General features: G+C 42.4%; 1 protein-coding gene across 17 annotated transcripts in view; it reads left to right on the top strand.

The window, feature by feature from the left end:
- The window catches only part of ADAM22 (ADAM metallopeptidase domain 22), a 116,416-nt gene that overhangs the window by 53,319 nt on the left and 39,281 nt on the right, over positions 1 to 23,816 (top strand). For all 17 annotated transcript variants that reach the window (XR_014503626.1, XM_083405739.1, XM_083405730.1 and 14 more), the window contains exons 5-11: positions 9,722 to 9,804; positions 14,195 to 14,258; positions 14,525 to 14,594; positions 17,202 to 17,272; positions 19,068 to 19,142; positions 22,185 to 22,256; positions 22,703 to 22,869. Coding sequence is in view for 16 of the 17 variants with exons in the window: in XM_083405739.1 (XP_083261865.1) it covers positions 9,722 to 9,804; positions 14,195 to 14,258; positions 14,525 to 14,594; positions 17,202 to 17,272; positions 19,068 to 19,142; positions 22,185 to 22,256; positions 22,703 to 22,869 (602 nt within the window). In the remaining variant the exon portion in view is untranslated. The remainder of the gene's footprint in view (positions 1 to 9,721; positions 9,805 to 14,194; positions 14,259 to 14,524; positions 14,595 to 17,201; positions 17,273 to 19,067; positions 19,143 to 22,184; positions 22,257 to 22,702; positions 22,870 to 23,816) is intronic.

Below are 23,816 nucleotides of genomic sequence, written 5' to 3'. Positions count from 1 at the left end.
AAGCCCAATTCACACTGCAACATAATTTGGCATGTAGGCAAATGAGCAGCAGTTGGCTTTGCCATGGAAGAGATGACATCACTGTTCAATTGCATTCATATGAGACAAGGTGAGATTGAGAAAACATGCCTTTGGGTTGTTCTGCAGCTACGGGAATGGTAACAAGCAGTTTTTGCAGGCTCTAAGATTTATTTTAGCACCAGCAATTGAGATGCATGCAAGGATACGGAAAAGCTGCATCTTCAGAATACCAGATTTCCTTGTTGACTGGCAAACCTGCTCTCACGCTAAGCTGTCAGGACTGAAACCAGTGGCACTGGCTGTGGTTTAGGTGGGAAGAGGTACAAGAGAAACAGAAGCCCCCTCCACCCCCTCTACCCCTCCATGAGTCTGTCATATATTATTGTTCTTTCCTTTAGGCAATCTGGGATTCTTCCAGACTCCCAACATACAGTTGCAGCGGATCACTGTGTCCTTTTATCTCTCTTTGATTATCATTCTGTCATTGGGATTGCCACCGAGATAAAAGGGCTGCTGGTCTGAATAATCTGCACCAGTCCCCTTTCCTGTTAAGTATCCAAATCTGTTCCCTGCTGTTTCTTAAAAACAACACACTCACTCCGCCCCCGCCCCCCTTAGACATTCTGTTCATCCATCTATCGGAAACAAGATCCAAACGCAACAGCCTTGGCTAATGGTTCTGACTGTATTCAAACATTGTACTAAATGGCAAGCATTGGTGCCAGATGTGACAAAATACTTATGCAAAAAAAGTACCTTTCTGACATACTCATAGGTAGACAGTCATATTTGATGGTTAACAGGCCTGTGTGCATATTGTGTGCGTATCTTCTGGGATGCTGTGATGGGGGCATATACTGTATAGTGTGAAAGGTGCAACAAAATTCATATGCATGCAATTGCCAGAGTTGGCGAATTACTTGTAGGTTGCGCATTTGCTCCTTGGGGTTCCTTTGGAAGAAGGTGCAAGGGAATACCTCTAATAATTACTAAATATTTCCTTGTATTGGGGTGTAGCTCGTGGAGGAATTCAATCATGTGTGAATTGTCTCCCAAGAAATGTCCTCTTTGGCCATAGCCAAGTAGTAGAAAGTGTGCTTTACATGTAGAATCTCTGCCATCACCAGATGGCGATGGGGGAAGACTCACGTCTGAAACCTTTGGAGAGCGGCTGCCCATCCGGGTAAGTAATGCTGACATAGATGGGCTGATGGCCTCGCTCAATGTTCATGGCAGCTTCCTGTTCCTTTTCCCTAAGCCTAGATGGATGCACTATGGTAGAAGATGGTTTGCTGAGAACTCCTTGGCTTGTTCTTGCAACACATTCTTAGCTGCTTACATAATTTTTACCCTTGCCGTTCTGCTTCCCAGTCACCTTGAATCTGAGAAGATTCCTAGACTATGAATAGGTTGTGATACATCAACAGCTCCTGTAGGCGGTGTTGTAAAATGCATTCTCCTCCGTCGATGTGAGGAACTAAACTAGCTGTCCTCTATAGTACTTTCAAAATGTCTGTTTATAGACAATGCCTTATTAATTTCTACTTCATGAAAAGGGTGTAAAAAGCAGCAGGCACTGCCAGTGTCAGAGCTGCACTTGATATTTAGGTGTAAAGGATCAGAAACCCAAATGGCTTGGTCTTCCCTGTTTTCATTATTCCTCTGTTGCCAAATCATGGTAGCATCAAGGTTTACTGCTTAACTATTACGGGCGGTGTGCATTTAACTTGTTCCATCTGTGCCAGGTTTCCTGCTTGCACAGTGGGATGGACACACCTGCCATGTGCCCCTAAATCTCTTTGGGGTTTCATCTCAACCCTCCAGAGCAGATTTGGGAGGGTGTAAGGTGTATGCAGGGGAAGAAATTTCTGTTGCACAAGCAGAAATCCTTGAAGTGACAGAATGAGTTGTTTGGATACCACCCATTGTCATCATTATTGATTATTAATATATCAGAATTAATATGTATAAACTAATATACACACCTATGTCTATAGCATCATCAGGAGGCATACTGCTTTACAGAATTCAAGAGGATAGGTCCCTGCCCTGAGGAGCTTACAAGATAAAATTTCTCATGGTGGAAGCAACAAAGGAAAGGAAGACAGGGGATAAACAGGAGAAGCAGCATGCATTCGTTGCCATGGTATGTGCCGTCTTAGGTTTCTCAGCCTTTAGTGCCACCTCAAAAAATATTCCAAAAAGCCACCACCAAATTCTGCCAAAAATCTGCCAGATTCCACCACAATTGCCCCCTCCAAACCTCTTGTCTCAAACTCCAACTCTCCACAGCCCTCAAAGGTCGGTGCAAAGACTCCTGGGATTACGAGCCTTTTCTCCCACTGTTTACGTGCCATTTTTGCATTTTTTGTGCTCTAAGGCCTTTTTCGTCAGTTCCTTTCTTCAGTCAAATATTTGTTCCTGCAGAACTTTTTAAGGGAACGGGCACATTTTCCTCCTGCTTCACACTGATGTTCCATTGAGGCATGCAGAGTCTTGATACTTGCAAGAAGATACTGTGCAACAAGAAAAGAGCAGAAATGCTTCCTTTATGTAGGTCAGTGATATTCACTACAAAGTTGCCAGGGGCCTCTTTTAAATCTAGGAGATGTGTTCGTGGAGGGGCTTAATAAAATGCAGTTTGTAATGCTAAAGCTAAATCGTGATTCCTTTAAATGCTAAGGAAAGGAAATTACTTCAGATTTTGTGCCCTCAAGCCCAAGTGCACATGTTTGTAACATTCCTCACAAAGGGAGCTGCTGCCTTGCTGCCGCATATCAATTGCTTATCCGCTCTTCAGGCCTTGGAAGTCCCATTCCAGGGAGTCCTGCCTGGCCCCCTCTCTGTTGCCCTTCTGTTGACAAGTGAGAAGGCTTTACTGTTTTGGCTGCTTTTTGTCCTGCTGTGTTTTTACTTAGTGTTGCTATACAGTAGCTTTGCTTTTTCATGATTGTCTTCATACTGGATTGATTAGTTACATAGGCTCAGGTGGAGAGATCAGCATATACATATGATGATAAGTGTGTAAGTACAGAAAGCCACAAAGACCATCTATGGGCCAATAAATCGTGGCATATGCCCCCTACGCTCAACAGATGGTGCCACACTTCTAAAAGCTAAAGAAGCTATTGCACTGATCTGGAAAGAACATTACCAGCATCTCCTTAACCGCAACCTCCCCCATAGCTGCTGAGGTCCTCTCACAAATTCTGCAAAAACAAATTAGAGATGAGCTTGCAGTATCTCCAAATTTGGGAGAGTTGTGTACAGCTATTAACCAAATGAAAAACAACAAAGCCAGAGGACCTGTCAAAGTCTTCAAAGTGGGCAGAATTGAATTTAGACAACAACTTCATAAGCTCATCGAAAAAATATAGGAGAGAGAGGAGATCCCAGCAGACTTTAGGGATGCCAAAATTAGCACCTTTAAATAATAAAAAAGATGACAGAACAGATTGCTATCTTTATTAGCTGTGGCCAGCAAAATTCTTGTAAGGATCTTAGTAAACCGTCTTCTAACTATATCCGAGGCTACTCTTCCTGAATCCCTAAATGGTTTTCAGCCTTCTAGGGAGACAGCGTACATGATTTTGACTGCTCAACAGCTTCAGGAAAAATGCAGAGAGCAAAACCAGCGCCTGTATATGGTGTTTATTGACCTGACTAAGGCCTTTGACACTGTAAATCGTAATGCCCTGTGGACTGTCCTCCTGAAAATCGGCTGCCCAACAGGCAGGGAGTTCCAGAGAGTTGGTGCTGCCACGCTAAGGAACTGATTTATTGCAAGTGCAGAATGAGTGTTATGTGGCACAAGCTCAGGAACCCAGGATTACAGACCTGAAGGAAGCCTGTGCCACAACCACAACATAAGAAATTAGGGAAAGCTAGCTGGCAATAAGGGTAGAAAGCTGTAAACAACAGCAGGATGTATGCTACTCCCAAGGCCATCTGGTGAATACCACTCATTCAGGACATTCTCTGTGGTCTACAGCAATCACTAAAAATAGCTTGTCTTGCTCACCTAATTTCTAGAGCCACTGACCCAGTTCATAACTCAGTGACTTTTAAACATTTCTATAATGCAGCTGAAATAGCCATTTTAAGTGGGACAAACACACACACACACACACACACGAGGAATGCTGTGCTCTTTGAAACACTAGTCCATCTTTTCCATTTCTCTAGAAAGTTTTGTTTTTATTATTGACGTACATTCTTGAAAAGCTGCGATTGCAGACGGTTTCCAGCATTGGATCTCAGATGCAGATTTGGCTTAAGTTTAGCTGTAGGCCTTGAGCCTGGCTCTCAAATATCACATTGATGCAGTCGAAGCAAAGAGGACTCGTTAATAAAAAAAGCAGTGAGTGTGCCCCTTCTAGATTATAAGTAGTTGTTGCCGGTTTGAAAGTGCTACTCGTGAGAGACCAGAAGTTTCAGCAGAGCAGGTGGCAGGTGAGTTCCTTGGTCAGAACTACACATTGAGCGCCTAAAACAATTGGGCCTCTTTGGGAGGAAATGATTCGGAGAGTGGGAATGGCTGTAGCTCGGTGGCAGAAAACCCTGGCTTTCAACCCTGGCCATCTCCCAGGCTGCCAGCCTTTGCAGAACAGGGATGGACCATACGTGGTCCTCCCGATCTTGTTAAGACTCCCATCAGTCCCAGACAGCATGGTCAATACTCATGGTTGGGCAGGGGGTGTTACTCGAAAAGTTCTAAAGTCTTCCATAAAGGTCACGATCGCTGTTCTGAACATTGGCCTTAAAATAATGAACGGACAGCTCAAAACTACACACAACACTCGGCCCTGGGAAAGGCAAGAAGGTGAAGGGAGGTCACGCCGCTCCACACTTCGAGCCTCAGGGCATGGGAAGATGCCGCATGTGCTCTGTTGCTCACTGACATCTGGCCAAGGAGACGTGGCAGCATCTGCTAGGAAAGCGGCCTCTTAATTGCTTCCCTGTAAAGATGAAGGAACTGGCTTTGAATGTTGCCTAAGAGAGGACACAAAGGCAAGAAAGATGGGGACCATTTTTCTGTGCCCTTTTAGACCGGTAGGAGTCAGAATCATATAACTGTAGAGTTGGAAGGGACGCCAAGGTTCATCTAGTCCAACTCTCTTGCAATGCAGGAATCTCAACTAAAGCATTCATGACAGATGCCCACCCAAACCTCTGCTTTTATATATGTTGGAAGCTGTCCAGAGTGGCTGGGGCAACCCAGTCAGATGGGTGGGGTACAAATGATAAAATTAACAACAACAACTGTTATGTACTGAGTTGAATAGGATCCAAAATGCAGCAGTCTAATTGGTCCTAGAACAGTAGGATTCAGAATGCAGCAGTGTGATTCGTCCTAGAACAATAGGATCCAGAATGCAGCAGTCTGATTGGTCCACAGGAGCCACCCAATCACGATGCAGTTGATGATGGAGATGAAGAGATCACTACCTCTCAAGGGAGTCCATTCAACTGTCAAACAGCTCTTACTGTCAGAAGGTTCTTCCGGATGTTTAGTCTCCTTTCTTGTAACTTGAATCCATTCATTTTGAGTCCTGCCTTCTGGAGCAGGAGAAAACAAGCTTGCTCCATCCTCCATGAGGCAGCCCTTTAGATATTTGAAGATGGCTAGTATAACTCCTCTCCGTCTCCTCAGTTCCAGGCTAAACTTGCCCAATTCCTTCAACTGTTCCTCATAAGTTTCCATACCCTTGATCATCTCAGTTGCCCAGAGTCAGATTCATACTTTTGCTCCCACAGTGGCAAAAGGCACATGCCTAGGAGACAGGCCAAAAAGGGCAGAACTACATGATCAACTGCATGTATGAAAACCCGGGGAGTTTTTTCTACAAAAGAAGGAAGCCATGGCATAGGTCTTATTTAGGACAAAGAGACTCTCTCTCTCTCTCTTTCTCTCTCTCTGTGTGTCTTAGTCCTTTCCCCAAGCCACTTCCACCCTCTCTACGCCCACAGGAGTTTGGAAAAGGACTTACACTGTTTAAGAATGCTTTAGAAGGAAATGCATTGGGCAGGGAGCTGTAAGAAAAAGGTTGTGGGCAGTTTGCTTGCACACATACAAAGAAACATACTCTGCTGCTTCATATACAGTCAGACCATTGGTCCATCCCAACATTGTCTACACTAAGTTGGGGAAGGGACACCGGTGGCCTTCCTGATGATGTTGGACTTTGTCTCCCATCATCCTTGACCATTGGCTGGGGCGGAGTTGGAGTCTGGAGGACACCATCTTCCCCACCCCTGCCCTAACATATCTCAGTGCCGAAGCTTCTTTTTATACCAGCATTTTGCTGGTGAGTTGTGTTTTCTTTCTTTCTTTCTTTCTTTCTTATTTTATTTTATTTATGATTTTCAGTTTAATACATTTTGATAATTTTACAATCATTTTATTATTTCAAAACTCGACTTCCTCCTCTTTCTGCAGTTCCTTAAATTTATTTTTTATATTTTCTTCATATTCCAAATTAACTTAATTTACTCATTTATTCATCTGCTTTAAATATACAGTGGTACCTCGGGTTAAGAACATAATTTGTGCTGGAGGTCCATTCTTAACCTGAAACTGTTCTTAACCTGAGGTACCACTTTAGCTAACGGGGCCTGCCGCTGCTGCCATGCCGCCGCCACGCAATTTCTGTTCTCATCCTGAAGCAAAATTCTTAACCAGAGGGACTATTTCTGGGTTAGCGGAGTCTGTAACCTGAAGCGTCTGTAACCCGAGGTACTACTGTATACACTTATAAAACTCTTATAATCCTGCCATTGTTCTTATCTGTCTACAACTTATTGTAAATATTCAATAAAGCATTTCCATTCTTTTATAAAAAGTTTATCTTGATTTCTTATTTTGCCATTTCTGCATATTCCATAAGTTTTTGTATCCATTCTTCTTTCGCTGGGACTTCTTCTTTCCATTTTTGGGTAAGTAACATTCTTGCCGCTTGCAACATTCTTGTCGCATATATGAATAAATTTCTATACAGTTTGAGTAGCTCTGTCCCTATAATCCCCAAAAGGAAAGCTTCTGGTTTTCTTTACAAACGTTGTTTTAAACATATTTTTCAGTTCATTATATATCATTTCCCAGTAAGCTTTAACCTTACTACAAGACCACCATATATGATAAAAATAACCTTCTTTCTCTTTACATTTCCAACACTTATTTGATTTTGATTTCATACCATACTTAACCACTGTTTTTTCCTCAAGTGCCACAGTTGTGTTTGTGGCCAAGCACCATTTTGTGTTTGCTTCCTCTTCCTCACACGCCATACACACCCACCAACACCGACTGGTTCAGCAAAGAACATACCTGAAACTTGGAAGCAATGCACTATCTTGCTACTGACTTAATCTTGTGGACGCTTCAGTAATTGGTAATTAGATTTAGCTACATGCTGAGGGTAGTGATTTTCTAAACCCAGTGACCTTGGAATGGCTGCCTGCTGAAGAAAAGGTTAATCATCAGTTGGCATTTTGCAAATAATTCAGAACTCATTAGCTTGACCAGGGAAAGGCAATACTGTGACTAGCAAATAATGTCACTGATTTTGTCTCCTCTACCCTCGGGCTAGCAAGTGGTTGAAGGATGTCTAAATGGGAACTGAGCGGAGTGACATTTTATTGCTACCTGGGAGTGCTGTGTTTAGTTCAGTGGCTGGGAGCCAGCTTCTCCAAGTTACTTGTTTGCTGGAATTTGAGATACGCAGAAGGAGGCAGGAGGTGATTTCAGACATACATCATTTTATTTGTAAGCTGTCTTATCATAGTTAAAAGCTCAAGGAAGCTTACCAACATGGGGAAAAAACCCCATGTAATTACAAATATAACAAGAACAGTAAACAATAAACAAAACACATCGAAGGCTACACAACCAAATCAAACAATTTCCACGTTAAATCACAACAAGATCTAAAAATAAAGATGCAAAAGATAATAATCTCAATAAGAACAACGTCCCCTAAACAATTTACCAACCCAAGAGTCTCTACAGCAGCCTCAGCTTTTGTAGCTGGAGTCAGTCAGGGCTCCACCCTCCCAAGGCAGGGAGCAGGTCTTCCAGGACTCGCAGCCAAGATCGTATCAGACTTGAGTCATATTCATAGTTGACCCATTGAAACATTAAGTTATTATTGACTAACTTGTTCTTTGATTTTAATGGGTTTACTCTGAGTTAGGCTGTATACACACTCCTGCTTGCCCTGCACCAGTGCACTCCCGCTACATGACGTTGACCACAATCCGTGTCTGTTCTGTACCTGTCCTGTTGTTTCTTACGAAGTGCTCTGTTTTGATGCTTTAAATGATAACATCTTGGAGGTCCTGGGCCTCAAGGAGATTAGACTGGCCTCGACCAGGGCCAAGGCCTTTTCGGCTGTGGCCCCCGCCTGGTGGAATGCTCTTCCACAAGACATCTTTCCGCAGGGCCTGCAAGACAGAGCTGTTCCAACAGGCCTTTGGCCGGGGTCCAGTCTGACTCCCCCTCTCTCCTTATAAGAACTTGCATGAAAGTGGCCTCCAAACTTTGCTCACAGGCTCATATAAGATCAGTATAAACTGTTAGGCCTGGTGAGCATTTAAGGTCCCAATCCCTAATTTGCGGGTTGCCATCTGATTGGATTTTACTTTGAGTCTGATTTGATTTTAGGATGTATTATAATTGATTGCTTGATTTTATGGTAATATGTTAGCCACTCTGAGCCCAGTTTTGGCTGGGGAGGTCAGGGTATAAATAAATTTATTATTATTATTATTATTATTATTATTATTATTATTATTATTATTATTTCCCCTCCCAAACCAGTTTCGATCCAAACAGAAAAAATGCATTTTATTAATTTTTGCTATTTTCCTTCCTTCCTATGATTGGTCATATATACCAATGTTTATAGCAGATTGAAGTTAGTTTACTGCAGATGAGTTTAAAAATGGGATGTGTCACGCTACAACAACCACCCACCCACTCACCCCTAGCTAGACCTGAGACTGTTGCATGGGGAGAAATGAACACGACTTCAATCACACATGCTTTGAGTTAATTACAATCGTGCATATAAGAAAATATTAGAGGGATGGTCCAAAGGATTCCTGGAAAAGGGGAGCTTCTAGAAGGCAGTTTAGGAATAAAGGACCAGCAAGAGGAAATGGGCAACAGCACCAAGCGAGGGAAAGCCAATCTATTTATCGGTAACATGGTTATATGCGTAAGTTGGTGTGTGAGTTTGTGCCTATATTACTTTTCCAAATCTCCTGTTAGTTACATTTATTGCTGATAAGTAATAAGCGATTTTTGTCTTGTAGTACTGGTTCCAACACTGGCCAGCTGTTCTAGTTATATTCTACCAATGTACTTCATAGAGTAATATGCTTGTGTGTGTGTGTGTGTGTGTGTGTATCATAGGCTGAACGTCCACATTTTGGTGGATGTAGACAATCCGAGATCCACATTCAGCCAACCTTGAACGTTCACTCTGATTGTAATACGTGTAAAGTCAGAGTGAATCACGAGAGAATGAAACCTAGTTCACCTACTGTATCAGCAAAGGTAGGAATAGGTATGACTATCCTTCTCTCATTTACTTCAACCTGGCTGACTTGTGTTATTTTGAGAAACACTGCTGTGTCTGTGTGTGTGTGTGTGTGTGTGTAGTGTTGTGAACTCAAAAGTCTCTGTTTCTAATTGCAGGGCGGGGAGCACTGTTATTACCAAGGTCACATCCGAGGGAATTCAGAATCGTTTGTTGCCCTGTCAACCTGCCATGGACTTCAGTAAGTTTGTCTAAGATGTTGTATACAAATAGCTAACTTGGGGGGGGGGGAAAGGTGGGTGAACTTTGTAGCACAAGCTCTGTAGAGCGCGTGCTTTGCCGTGGCCTGACAGCCCCAGACCAAATTACCATCAGTGGCAGCACCACCTGCAGTAGTGACAAGGGTGCTGAAGAAAGTGCATCTTTCTCCTCTTGCATGTTGCCATTGATTGCAGGTCAGAGGGCTCCAGGAGTGACGGGCATCTCCAGTGTTTACTGAGCTGTCCTGGCAAACATTGGAGCAAACTGGAGCACTCCTTCCAGCTTCTGGAGAGCTCCAACCAGTACTGATGGTGGTGTGCCAAAGGGAGGAGAGGACCCGAGAGAGAGAGAGAGAGAGAGAGAGAGAGAATGAGTGAGTGTGTTGGGTGGTGCATTTTACCGCAGTTCATAGTGCTTGGCTGAGTGAAGAGCTCCTCCTACCCAGACCGGTGCTGCAATGGTAGAGAAATGCCTCTCTCCACTTTTCAGAAATGAATTAGAAGATAGGAGAGAATGACTTCCTTCTCCATTGTTGGATTTCAACAAGAAGGAAAATCTACCTTCTGCAGATCGGTGGAAGTTGCTCTATGTGTGTTTTCTCTGCAAGTATGTGCATGTATGTGTGATGCCTCTGTGTGTGTGTTTGCGTGTGTGTGCGTGTGTGCGAGAGAGAGAGGTGTGTGTGTGTGACAGGTGGCAGGTAGCGTGTGGCACAGGCACAAATAGAGGATCACACTCACTACTGGCTTGTGACCCTTGAAGGCTTGTCCAAACAGTGAATTGCAGCTCTTGGGCCAAAAAGGACTTCACTACCCCAGGGTAAGCAATACTGAGCTAAATAGACCAATTATATGACTCAGTATAAGGCAGCTTCTGATGCAAACATGTCCATCATTCTATTCATCCTACTACTTGTTTGTTGTTGTTGTATTTAAATGGGCCAAATTGGAAATACTTGTAGTTTTGGAAGCAACTCACATTTATCTTGATTGCTGAATGAGCCATTTTGCGCTCAGTCCATGCTGCATTAGCTGTGTTAGATACCAGCTCAACAACCAGCTTGTGATAAATACTGTGTTTACTCGAATCTAACGTTAGCGCACCTTTTCTGGCCGAATGACTTTGTGAAAATCAAGGTGCGCATTAGATCCAGTGGCACATTTCCATTCACCAGCAGATACCCTTTTTTGTTTCAAGGTTCTGAAAATTGAGGTGCACATTAGATTTGATGGCACATTGGACTCGAGAAAATATGGTAGATACCTATAGCCAAGTAGGTGTCTTAAAGAGGATTAGACAAATATATGGCGGAGAAACCCAACAGGTGGCTACTAAAAACCGCTTCAAGATTTTCTGCTGTAGTCAAGTGGGGTGTGTGTATGTGAGAAATAAATAAAAGATATAAATACTAATCAGGAAGGCTAGACGGAGCCACAGCTTTATCAGCCCCAGCTAGAACGGCAAGTCTTCAGAGTCAAGAAACAGCTGAAGGCCACCAGATCGATCACCCCTGGTATAGTGGCTCAGAGACTGCACTTTGAACCTGTTCAGCTCTCGCCTGAGCCATGAACTCACAAAGTGGGCTTAGGCAAGCCACTGCCTCAAAGCCTTCACCCCCTCCAACCGCCGACCCTCTGTAGTATTGTGGGAGGGGGGAGTACTGGCCTCCCTCACAGGTTACCTGTGGATATTACTGAGATAGTGTATTCAACACATTTGAAACGTTCTAGGCGCAGTGTCCTTATTGGTCTGTTTCTCTATATTTGATCTACATATGATACAACATCAGGCCTGAGGGATCATCCTGTGGTAAGAGATTGCTTCTAAATAGAAAGCTCTTACCTCACGATTCTTTGTCATCATTCAATTTCCCTGAAAGGCCTGCACTTACCTTATGGGATCTTCATTGATTTATTGCTCAGTACTTTTAAAAAAATTATTATATGTGTATTTGCAAGACTGACTTTTCTTTTTAGTTTGTCAACCCCACCCCGAGTAATAAAAATATGTGGCTTCTTCTTTTTTCTTTTGCAATAATCAGGACTTGAGACTGGGCCACGTTACGTGCTGAGCTCAGGTTACATGCTGAACACCAGCCTAAAAATAGTATCTTTTTAATGCAGTCTGCAGGGTTTGGCTGCATGACTTCCTTTAATAGTAAGGTGTATTATTTATTTATATATAAAAATGGCATATTTCAATTTCATTTAAAAGAAACCAAAGTGGTTTGCAACAATCACACAAGACAAATTCAAACTGATCACCAGCTAGCTATTACGGAAAAACGTTTGCTTCGTAATTGTCTGTGTTTGCCTGTCAGTGAAGAAAAGTTTTCAGCAAACGTTTGAAGGTTACTACAGAAGGCACCTGCTGAGTCTCTCTTGCATTCCTTAGGAATGGGCCAATAAAGGCTGGGTTTCACTGTGATGTTAAATCAGCCTCACTACCCCAGGGGATAACCACTCATGTTCCTGCAGATGAACAATCTGGGATATAAGGGTTCAGACAGTCCCTAAGGTATCCTGGGTCTAAATTGTTCAGGGCTTTGTAAATTACAAAATACAAGAATCCTGAACCTGCCTCAGGAGTAGATGAATGGAGTACACAGATGTTTTAACAATGGCCTCACATCCTTTGCCCCCACCAGCAGTCCAGCTGCAATATTCTGCATAAGCCACAGCTTGTAAACCAAGTCCGAGGGCAGCCCCAAACAGATCATCTACTCCAGCCTTGAGGTTACTAACACAGGAACTACAGTGGTCAGGGTATCCTTTTCCAGGAATGGCCATAGCTGGCAAACTAGACAGAGCTGGCAAAAGGCACTCCTAGCCACAGAGGACACTTGGGGCTCTGGTGACAGAGGTGTATCCAGGAGGACCCCCAAGCTACACACCTGCTCCTTTAGAAGAAGTGCAGACCTGTCCAGAACAGCGAACTTGCCTATTTCCCAGACATATATCGGCTCTTAGACCATTATCCGTGATGCTTGCTTTGCCTACCAGACGATGGCAGGCCCCGTCATAGTGGGACTGCTTGACGGTTCCTTGCTGATTTCGTCTTGTTGGCTTGTGACTTACAGTGACACTTTCCATTCATCTTGGTTTTGACTCTGAGCATTTTGGTCCGACTTTCCAGACCTGATGATTTGTGAAGACATAAATCCGCAGTATACTTGTCTATTTCTTTCAGCTGCCGAATGTTAATAATATATCATATCCATCCTAAAAACAGAAGGAAGCCAAGATGGAAGACTTGTATGTGTTGTTGGGCAGCTAGGCCTTCCCAACTGTATTGTGGCCCTTTACCGCCTCCTTCAGGCCACTCGCAGAAAGAGTTAGACCACATCAGATAGGATGGCCCTTTGCTGATTTCATCTTGTGGGCTCCTGAGCACCCTCCTCAGTCCCACCTCTATATATTAAGGGAGGCTACTAGCTGTCAGCCAAACTGGGGCTGTGCTAGCTTTGTGAGAATATCTGACAAGTCACCTATCCACCATTACCACATATGCAGGTGTATGTGGGGTTTGTGCCATATTGTCCATGCCACGCTTGGGGAAAAAAAATAGAATCATAGCAACATAGAGTTGGAAGGGACCCCACGGGTAATCTAGTCCAACCCCCTGCAATGCAGCTTAGGGCTCGAACCCACAACACTGAGTTTAAGGAGTCGCACTGAGCTATCCCAGCAGAGTGTTTTAATTTGGTGCACCATGCCAGCTTTAGATTTTTAAAATGCAAAGGTGTAGGACAGAATTTATCAGATACATAATGCTATAGAGTTTAGCTGTGTCCAGCGAAGGATTGACTTTTGGTGGGGTGTGCCTCTCTTGCAGCCACAGCTAAATGTCAGTTTTGGGGCAATTGACTACAGCAGAATTTGTGAACCCCACAGTGAAATCCCTAATTCCATCAGCTCACAGAAGACACGAGTACACTGTTGCAGAATGGAGGATTGCAGAGGCTTAGAAAGGAAAGGCCATCTTAGAGCATCTCTCTAGTTAGTAAATGATATAGTGCCTGTAAGACGCCAGTACCTGCAGCTGTTCAGGCAAGCAAGGTGTTCTCCCTGGGTTGCAGTGCTGCCTGTTGGTGGCAAGCAGGAGGCACCGCACATTGATGCGTTTAATGAACTGAAACTCAAGGTAATTTGGGTAGTAATTCCTGCAAGGCAGACAGAAATTGTCAAGAGCGTTTTAGAGTGTAGTGTGTTTCCTGATAATGTTTTACTTTGTTGTCTTTAAAACACCAGCTATTAAGTTCACAGTATATCATTTTATATATATATATATATAATGTGTATGTATATATATACACATACATACTTGTATATTTTATTGTGTGAGTCTGATATTTCCCTAATTCTTAACAGTGGCATGTTCTATGATGGAAATCACACATATCTTATTGAGCCGGAAGACAACTACACTTCGCAAGTAAGTAGATAAGTGTTTCGTAAGCAGAATGCAGATATTATCTACAGGAAGCATATTTCGCAAAGTTGCTCTTTCCTTCTTTAGCAAACAATTTAGGAATTCTTGTGTAGGTTCCAGCTGAGTTTCTGAACTGTCAGAAGGTTGCATCAGAAAGATATGCTTCTCAACTTCGTAACAGATGGCATTTAATAACACCCTTTGGTGCTAAAGTCCCAAGAAAGTTTATTTTGTATTGCTTTACTAAATTTAGATGTTTCTTATTTCAGGAGGAATTCCATTTACACTCTGTTTACAAATCCAGATTATTTGAATTTCCTTTGGATGATCTTCCATCTGGTATGTGTGTGTTTTTTTAAATCTTGGGGTTTTTTAAAAAAACGAACATACTCTTAGCTCATCCTTCATTGATGCACTTACTTCATAGTTAATCACTTGTAGGGTTTGATTTTGTTATTTTTAAACTAGAGGCTGAAGAAAATAATCTGCCAGCCTGATTGGGAAACAGAAAAAAATCTAACTCCTCTTCTAGTAGAAAGTCTGTTCTCTAAAACTCACTCCCTCCCTCCAAAAATATTTTTAGTTTTTTAATATTATGATAGTTATTTAATGACTGGTTTTAGGAGTCTCCACAGATAAAAAACAGGCAGATTATAACTGATGCACTTGTGTAAACACATTACTGCTTACATCTCTTTAGATTTAAGTTTAATAAATGAGCTATATATATATATATAAACCCCAGCTCCTAATGATAATAATAATAATTTATTATTTTTACCTCACCCATCTGGCTGAGTTTCCCCAGCCACTCTAGGCGGCTTTCAACAGAACATTAAAAACAGAATGAAACTTCAGACATTAAAAACGTCACTAAACAGGGCTGCCTTCAGATGTGAGCAGTTCGAATCCCTACGATGGGGTGAGCACCTGTTGTTTGGTCCCAGCTCCTGCCCACCTAGCAGTTCAAAAGCACGTCAAGTGCAAGTAGATAAATAGGTACCGCTCCAGCAGGAAGGTAAACGGTGTTTCCGTGCGCTGCTCTGGTTCGCCAGAAGCGGCTTAGCCATGCTGGCCACATGACCCGGAAGCTGTCTGCGGACAAACGGCGGTTCCCTCTGCATATAGAGCAAGATAAGCACGCAACCCCAGAGTCGCCCGCGACTGGACCTAACGGTCAGGAGTACCTTTACCTTTACCTTTTATAAATACATCTAATTAGAGAATACTTTTCAAAAGCATTCAGTTTGATTTGAATTCTGAAAAAAATATATTTTAAACATATTTCTGCCATTGTACTATTCTTGAAGCTGTGGGTAATTAATATTTTGGTATATTTAAACAGATGGATAAACCTGTTAGGGGAATCTGGAAATATTTCAGTGCCTATGAAAACATTCTGAAGTGTTTGGGATTGGTTGGGGAGGGTTTTTCCATGTTGAGGGCCACTTTTCCTTGGAGGTGATCTGGCAGGGGCCACATCCCAGCAGTGGATGGTTCTGGAGCCTGTGATGGGCAGAATCAAAGTCAAAAGGGGTGGGACCAACTCTCTTCTCTTTCTTTTCCTGCCTCTCCCTTTTCTCCCTCTTGCCAAACCACATCAAATTGCGGTATCAAAATACTGAGAGCTACATATAGTTATGCTGAGGGCTGTATGTGGCCCTGAGACAGCTGGTTGTCCACCCCTCTTTTAAGTCACCTAAAAGAGTTCAGAAAGAAGTCTGCTGCCTTTTTCCATTTTTATTTTTTTTAGAAAGGTCAAAACATGATAAAACTACTGTTGCATGGGATGGATGATGAAGAAATATGTTTGTGTATGAAAGCTACACTCGGTTGCATAAAAGCTGTCGGTTTTTTTCACTCTCAGTTTTTTAGAGACAGCAAAAATCATTTTTCAGTTATTCATCTATCCCTCCTGGGGGCGGTTTCAGAAGTAGGTGGGTGATGATGCGCTTCTGGTTTTTCGTAGCAAAATCCATTTATATGATCGTTCAGATAAGGAAACTTTGCCTTTTGGCGAAATGCTGAGATGTTTGTTACATAGGCTTCTAATGCTGTTTTTTGGTTCTGACTTCTCTTCATGCCATTAATACTTTTTTTAATAAAAAAATTCTTATCTCGCCTAATTAAAATGCTGATATAATTGGGCTTTGATCATCCCTGGCCCAGGCTGCCATCCTCCACAGACTTGCCTGAAAATTAGTGCTGTTGACGTCAGTGGGAGTAAGGGCTCCATTTAACAGTGCACATTTCTTGCACTCAAAATGCTTTGGTGTAGGAAAATGGATGTGAAGAGCTGGTTGTCTTTGGCCGCTGACTAGGCATCAAAGCTCACAGTAACAAACTGCTCATAATGACAAAATAACTGCTAGAGCAGGGTGAGGGACCTTTGACCCTTCAGACGTTGTTGGATCTTATCTCTTATTGTCCCCTAATATTGGCAGTCCTAGATGGGGCTCACAGGAGATGGCGTTCCAACAATATCCAACAATATCAGGAGGTCCATCAGTTCCCCACTCCTGTGGTAGAGGCTCAGTAATATTCTGCTCATGTTGGTTCATTGTGTATATATAAAGCTGCTGCATGCTGTGGCTTTGTAAGTAGCCATTAGAAAAGCAGGTATGCAGCCATGGAGAAATGGAAACTAGGTATTTTTGGGAGACTACCTTTCTTATCTGTGTTGTTATTTAAGTCTTTAAGTCTATAAGTCCACATTTCCACATGGTGGTGCCCAAGGCCACCATTTATTTGCAGGAAAGCATTTTGAAGGCTGCAGAAATGCAAACCTCCACTTTTAATATTGAGCCACACGTGAAATGCTTGCAATATTTCGTTGCTGTGGTTCAGCCTTGCTCAATGCAATTGCTTTCTTTGTCCTGCTGTTGAAAATGCCTGTCTTTTATCGACCCGTGTTGTTCTGACTTGAAATGTGTGTATTCCATTCAGAATTCTGGCACATGAACACCACGTCACAGAAGTTTGTTGTGAAACCGAGACACAAAAGAAGAAAAAGGCAGGTATGTGCCTGTGCCTATTGACTTTTCCCTTTAAAGAATGTGTATTCAGGCATATCTTTCGGTGGATATGGGATTCTTTTCGGAAGGACACGTGGGCTTTCAGAACTCTATGGACTTCAGTGCTTTCTGCAAAGAGGCACCTGTTATAGTGCGGTTTGGACATTGTCCCCTCATGCAAGTAACATGCCGTGTCCAGTATCACCTGGTGACTCTGTAGAAGAACTCTGCCATAGACAGTGTTGCTCTGGAAGCCCTATGTCACCTGCTCTATCAGAAATCCAGTCCCAAAAGGAAACTGCTGCTTTGCTTTGGGCAGGAAGCATGATTCCCCCTTGCCTCCTATTCCAGGTTTTCCCACTACACTGGCCAAAGTGGTTCCTGCTCAGTTCCACCAAGAGTACTTGTGTCTTGGTAATGGAGAGATTATTTCCCTTCCTGTGTGTGGAAGGGTGAATGTGCCCTCTTGACACTGATGTCATTCCTACTTACCTGGACAGGGCTTGGACTGAGGTCAGGGCTACAGAGCTGCTGGTGACCAATCCAGCAGTCTCACCAATTCAGCTGTGTGTCCCCATTGTGACCCACCCACATCTTGGTTTGTAGCAGCAGTGCCAGGGACAGGAGGGCAACTCCTATAGGAGAAACTTCCCTTTTGTGGTCTCAGAGAAGAGGACACTTTGTAGAGGAGAAAAAGCAGTTTTATTGTGTACCCAGGTGAGAGTGCAGAGTAGTGCAGACCACACGCCCAAAACAGGTTGGCAAGAACAGTTATACATTTCTACTGGGAGGATGTTCTACTTAACACAGCCAATCGTGGAATTCCATAGCATATCTATTGCTATATGGAAACTCCTCTTATAAGAAAAAATCCTGATCTCTAGGCTTTTCTCACGCCTGTGCAATAATCTTGTTTACTTCATAATTATGTCCTTGCACTTAACAAGTGACTACTTCATTTTTGGCTACTTCTGCTTTTCCTTGGCTAACTGTTGACTATGGTGTCCATGGAGTAGAGGAATGCTGAGCATCCTTTTTGTATATAGGACAAACAGAAGTGACATAGAAATCTCTCTGCTGCATCACACTTGCTACTACTGAGTGTAAGGGAAAGTGAGTGTATGTGTGATCCTTCAAAGGTAGAAGCATGTTTTAGATTTCATGCTACACACATACACTTACAGTCTCGTGTCAAGTGTGTGCCATTAGGAAATGTGCAAGACCCGTATCAAGGTGATCTCCCAGGATGTTCTCTAGAACAAACATGCTCTCCATCTGGGGCTGAGCTTTCTGATGTCAACAATTGCATGGCACAATTTTTCTGGAGAACCTGCAGGGGGACCCAGCACATAGGCGTGCTGTGCTATGTATCTGACAAAGTAGAAAAAAAGGTTAAGCTTCTCAAAATCCTCTTAATTACAGAATTATCTAAATAAGCCAGTTGCTTTTTGTTTGTTTAGTATATAAATTGTTGAGCTTATTGGTGCACACACTACTTTGGAATAGATTTGTGGCATTCCTATAGAAAGACCACACTTTGATGGGAGGCAGGTCACAATCAATACCTTAATGCAAAAATTGCCCATTATGTTTCTTCCAGAGCTGCATCAGAATTAGATTGCTGATGCTGGGAGGCATGGCATATATTCTGTTGCTAATTTGGTACATGGAACTACTTGTAAGTGCTTTTGTAATGAGGCCAGAATGAAGGAAATAAATTCATTCCAACACGATGAGTTTTATTACAATCAGATACGTTGCCATTTTACACATTTACAGTTTCTTACTCTTTCCGCAGGTTCATCAGAGCCCGTATAAAGTTGAAGAGGAAACTAAATATGTTGAGCTAATGATCGTAAATGACCATCTAATGGTGAGGTTTGCATTTTGGGCCTTTTTGGAGTAATCAATAATTCACGCGTAGCATTGTGCCTGCAGTAGATTAACAATAAAATACCTATAGCAAAATGATTCTAAGCTATGCAGATATATATGATCAGAGTGAAGACTGAGCTTGTTTGAAGTTATGCCTAGAGCGGCTCCATAGAACTTCTAATAACATAGGAAAGGTCAGTAAGTATACAGTGTAATACTATATATAAATCTTCTCAGAACAAAGCCCCATTGAGTTCAGTGGATTTAATCCCTGATAGGATTGCAGCCACAGAAGGTTTCGGTTGTACAGTGGTACCTCGGGTTACTTACTTTTCAGGTTACACACTCCGCTAACCCAGAAACAGTGCTTCGGGTTAAGAACTTTGCTTCAGGATAAGAACAGAAATCAGACTTTGGCAGCATGGCAGCAGCAGGAGGCCCCATTAGCTAAAGTGGTGCTTCAGGTTAAGAACAGTTTCAGCTTAAGAACGGACCTCCGGAACGAATTAAGTACTTAACCCGAGGTACCACTGTATACAGAACATTATGCCTAACATTTCTTCTAAATAACAGTATTAGCTGAATGGCATATATTTAGTTAAGAGAAACTATCCACAAAGTTTGAAATCAGCCTTGAATGTAATATTCCTTCATAGTGGCATCTACGTCATTTTTAATCTGTTTCTAAATGGTTAAAAGATACCCCTCAACGTCATTAGCTTAGGACCAAAATAAATGTGATATTGAGTTTAGACATACAGAGAGATTTGCATCAGATTCACAGTGATTTTCCTTACATTAACAGCAGGAGGTGGCAGGAAAAGGTTAACCCCCTCCCTTCCTGCTGCGATCCTGATAATTATCACACCACTACAGCCTTGGCTTCTACTTGCACTTTAAAAAATATGCGCCTCAAATGCAAAGGTGCATTTTAGGTTACATCTAGTTTGGCTCCTTAGCTGTTGCAGACCTCTGAATACAAGATGTCAACAAATAATCATTATTGTCACCAGGGATGGCTAGTAAACCTTCACGATCTGCTGGTGAATTTACCAGAGGCACCTGCTGGTAACCTGATCCTAGGCTAGATGCATTTTAATGAGTATAGCTGTTCATGCACCCAGTTTACCAAAATTTGGGGAAAGAGTGAAATAACACAAAAGAAGTGGTCCTGTCCTACTTATGAAATTAACTATAGAAATTCTCCATGTTAATTCAAAAGACATACAGAATATGTGGGGTGGAGCCACTCCACAAACAGGATCGATCCAAATTAGTATAGAAGATTTTAGGGTAAGCCACAACACTCTTCCTCAGTGGTGATTCTTTTTCTTTAAATCATTGAGTTTCACTCATTAATTAAAAAGGGTATTGTCATTTGCAATCCTTAATGCTGCAGGGACCTTCTCACACACAAGCCCCACCCATTATTCAGGTGCAACTCTGCTTCCCGCCACCCCCGTGAGGTTTCCATAGGAGTGGATTGAAGTGTGTGTTCCATTTAGGCACTTACACACACACACAACCCAACTTCATCCAAATTATTACATAAGATGTCTCTCTATGGAATAAGAGATTATTGATTGCTTTCTTCGCCTCTGTAAGAAACAGGAAAGAAGGTAGTCATATTTTATTGGAGGCACTTTGAAGCAATTTGCTCTCCTTGCAATCGTGGAACTATTCAAACTGAGAGTTGCCAAGGAGATTTCTTTCTTCCGTTCTTTCTTTTCTTCATAATGATTGCAAACTTGAGTTCTGCAGCCAAGAGCAAAGGCAGATCTCAAAATCTGAATCCTTGGAAAGCTGCCAGAATAAGGAAGAGGCAGAACTCTGTTGTAACAAAGAAACTACAGTGTGTTTTTGTATGTTGTGTGTGTGTGTGCGTGTGTAGAGATGAAAAAGGACAAACTGTGTAACTGGAAAACTTTCAGGACCACAGGAGAGTATTTCCATAATCGCTTTCTATTAACAGTCAGGGCGCTGCACAATATAAACAGTACAGTCCTATACGTGTCTGCTCAGAAATAAGTCACATCGAGCTCAGTGGGGGTTACTCCAAGGTAAATGGAGCCCAAAATATCTCATACAAAACATAAACATCACTACTATCAGTAATAAAATACAATACTATAAAAGCAACACTGTGAAATATTCATAAAAGCCCAGTGAATTAATGTCCATATCATCATTCTGTCCCCCATAAATACTTCCACAGTTTATTTCCCTAAATTCTTTTTCACCAGATCTCCCAAGCATATACTGTGTCTCCAGTTCATAGAAACAAATAAGCGCTGCTCATATGTTACATGTATGTAGGGCATTCTGTCAGTGATGGAGGAGTGGGATTGGTCAGCTGTCCCCGCTCCTGACACCACATCCCTGAGCTAGTCCTACCCTAAGGGTACATGATGTGAGCACCTGACATCTGCTGAGGAACACCTGTGTGTGAACAGCTGCTTCTGTGTAGCAGCTCAGTGCAATCGGAACACCTGGTTGTGCTGGTGTCCTAATCGCCTGGAACTCATGCACATGAGCAGGGGTAGGGTAGCCTGGGGGCAGGACCAGCAGTTTAACCCTGCTCCCACTTCACAGTGTAAGTGCCCTGAATGCTAGTAATGCATGAATAGGGCTATGGGGCATAGGCTTTCTGGCAACCATGTGAGAATTGGAATCTTCTGATCATAGATCACTGGTGATACCATATTTTGAGACAATGAGGAAGCAAAACAGTTGCTATTTTTTTCTCTCCTAAGCACATACAAGCTGGCCCGGTAAGATATAGGTTGAGGGATGCTAATCTCGCTACAAATGAGGCCTGTACTTTCTTCTTGCCTATCAGCTTTGTGGGATGTCCTTTCCATCAATTGGTACTTTGACCTTCATGGTACCATAGGGAGTTTAAGATAACAATACTAGTGTTTAAATAGATGGCCAGCAATCCATTTTTCACGGGCGAAGCAAGCCTTTGATAAAAGTGAGTTCTGAATAGAAATTGTGCTTTAGAAATCTGATTCGGATTTGTCTGTCTTTTGTCCTTCAGCTGAAAAAGCACCGATTATCGGTTGGCCACACAAACAGCTTTGCAAAATCAGTAGTGAACATGGCAGATTTAGTAAGTATAATTCACAAGCTGCTAGTGCAAGATAGATTTGTCAGCCTTATCACGGGGGTGGTAATTTTGGGTCAGGGAGCGATAGCTGCAGTGCATTTTTTTCATTGGTGTCTGTTTTGCCATTGGATGACTGAACCGCAGAAGTCTCAGTTATTAGGACCATTCCTGTATTATGTTTCTGAATCAAAGCTTTCACAAGTTTTGAAGCACACTCCCTTATATTGGGGGTGGGGGAATGGCCTTGAAAATATATTCAGATATTTAGCCCTTGATCACATTGCGCTTTAATCTGTTAGAAAGGAGAAGGCTCTGACCCTTCATTAAAGTACTGTTCTTTATGCTCAACATATCCTTAACTACATGGGGGCAAAGGGGCTGTTTTAAAGAGAAAAAGAGGCAAAATTTATACTGTCACTTGATGATCGTTCATTTTGTTAATGTGCTAGATTTACAAAGAACAGCTCAACACCAGGATAGTCTTGGTTGCCATGGAAACCTGGGGTACTGATAACAAGTTCACCATATCTGAAAACCCACTGGTGACCCTGCGTGAGTTTATGAAATATAGGAGGGATTTTATCAAAGAGAAAAGTGATGCAGTTCACCTTTTTTCGTACGTAATTTCATATTGTTTTGTTATCACTTGGGGTAGTGTATTCTGAATTGCTAGTGCTGACTGATGTTAATTTGGTCTGGGCATAATTCTAAACCACAGTTTATGATTGCATGCGTGAGCCTTGGGTATGTGCACGCTCCGTTTCCCCCTTCTCCTCAGACATGGCCTTGAGGTGATCAGAAGCTATCGTTCCCATTTTTAATTCAGTGGTTTATTGTTACGTCCAAACCTTGAACTCTGTTTAATCTTAAAAAATGATTTTGGGAAGCAAACCAGGATTGTAAACCAAGATTAACTTGCTTCCCCTAAACCACAGTTAAGGCTAACCACAATTTGTCTGATTGAGTAACTGTGGCTAGTTGAAAACGAGACTAAAAAGTAGTTTGAGGCTTTGTTCATGTAATGCCTTGTGTTTCATCAGAACACAGCCAAATATTTTACATGATGTCCAAATGCGCTGTGTACTGTAATACACACTTTACACATTATTAGGGCAGATCCATGTTTAAACCAACTCATTTGACCCTGAACGCCATCTATTTTCATAAATATTAAAACACAGATAGGATTTTAAGTGTGGTAGAAGTGATTTGAGCACACATTCGCCGTACTCTGAGGAATTTTGCTTTTAAGGCAGTGAATGGGTTATTCAACCCACATCTACAGACAGCGACCGATTTGCATAGGGATTCCATTCTGGACCCTTGCGTGCATTGGTGGGGCCCATGTAAGGCCACCCCGTTCTGCCCCCACCCTGTTCCACCCATTTTTGTGATGTTTTCTGGTCACTTCTAGGTTTGGTGCAATGCTTGTGTGTGCAGGCATGCATATATCGGACACACCTAAAATGGTCACTTCCATTTTTAAATATTACCTCAGCCTTCTCTCAATGCCATCTTCAGTGCAGACTGCAGAAGTAAAACCGGGAAAGTCAAGGAGGGCTT

Source organism: Podarcis tiliguerta, assembly GCF_965153285.1.
Source record: "Podarcis tiliguerta genome assembly, chromosome: 12".
Classification (NCBI taxonomy): Eukaryota; Metazoa; Chordata; class Lepidosauria; order Squamata; family Lacertidae; genus Podarcis; species Podarcis tiliguerta.
The sequence above is the reverse complement of the archived record's forward strand: the minus strand, read 5'-3'. Positions and strand labels throughout refer to the sequence as shown.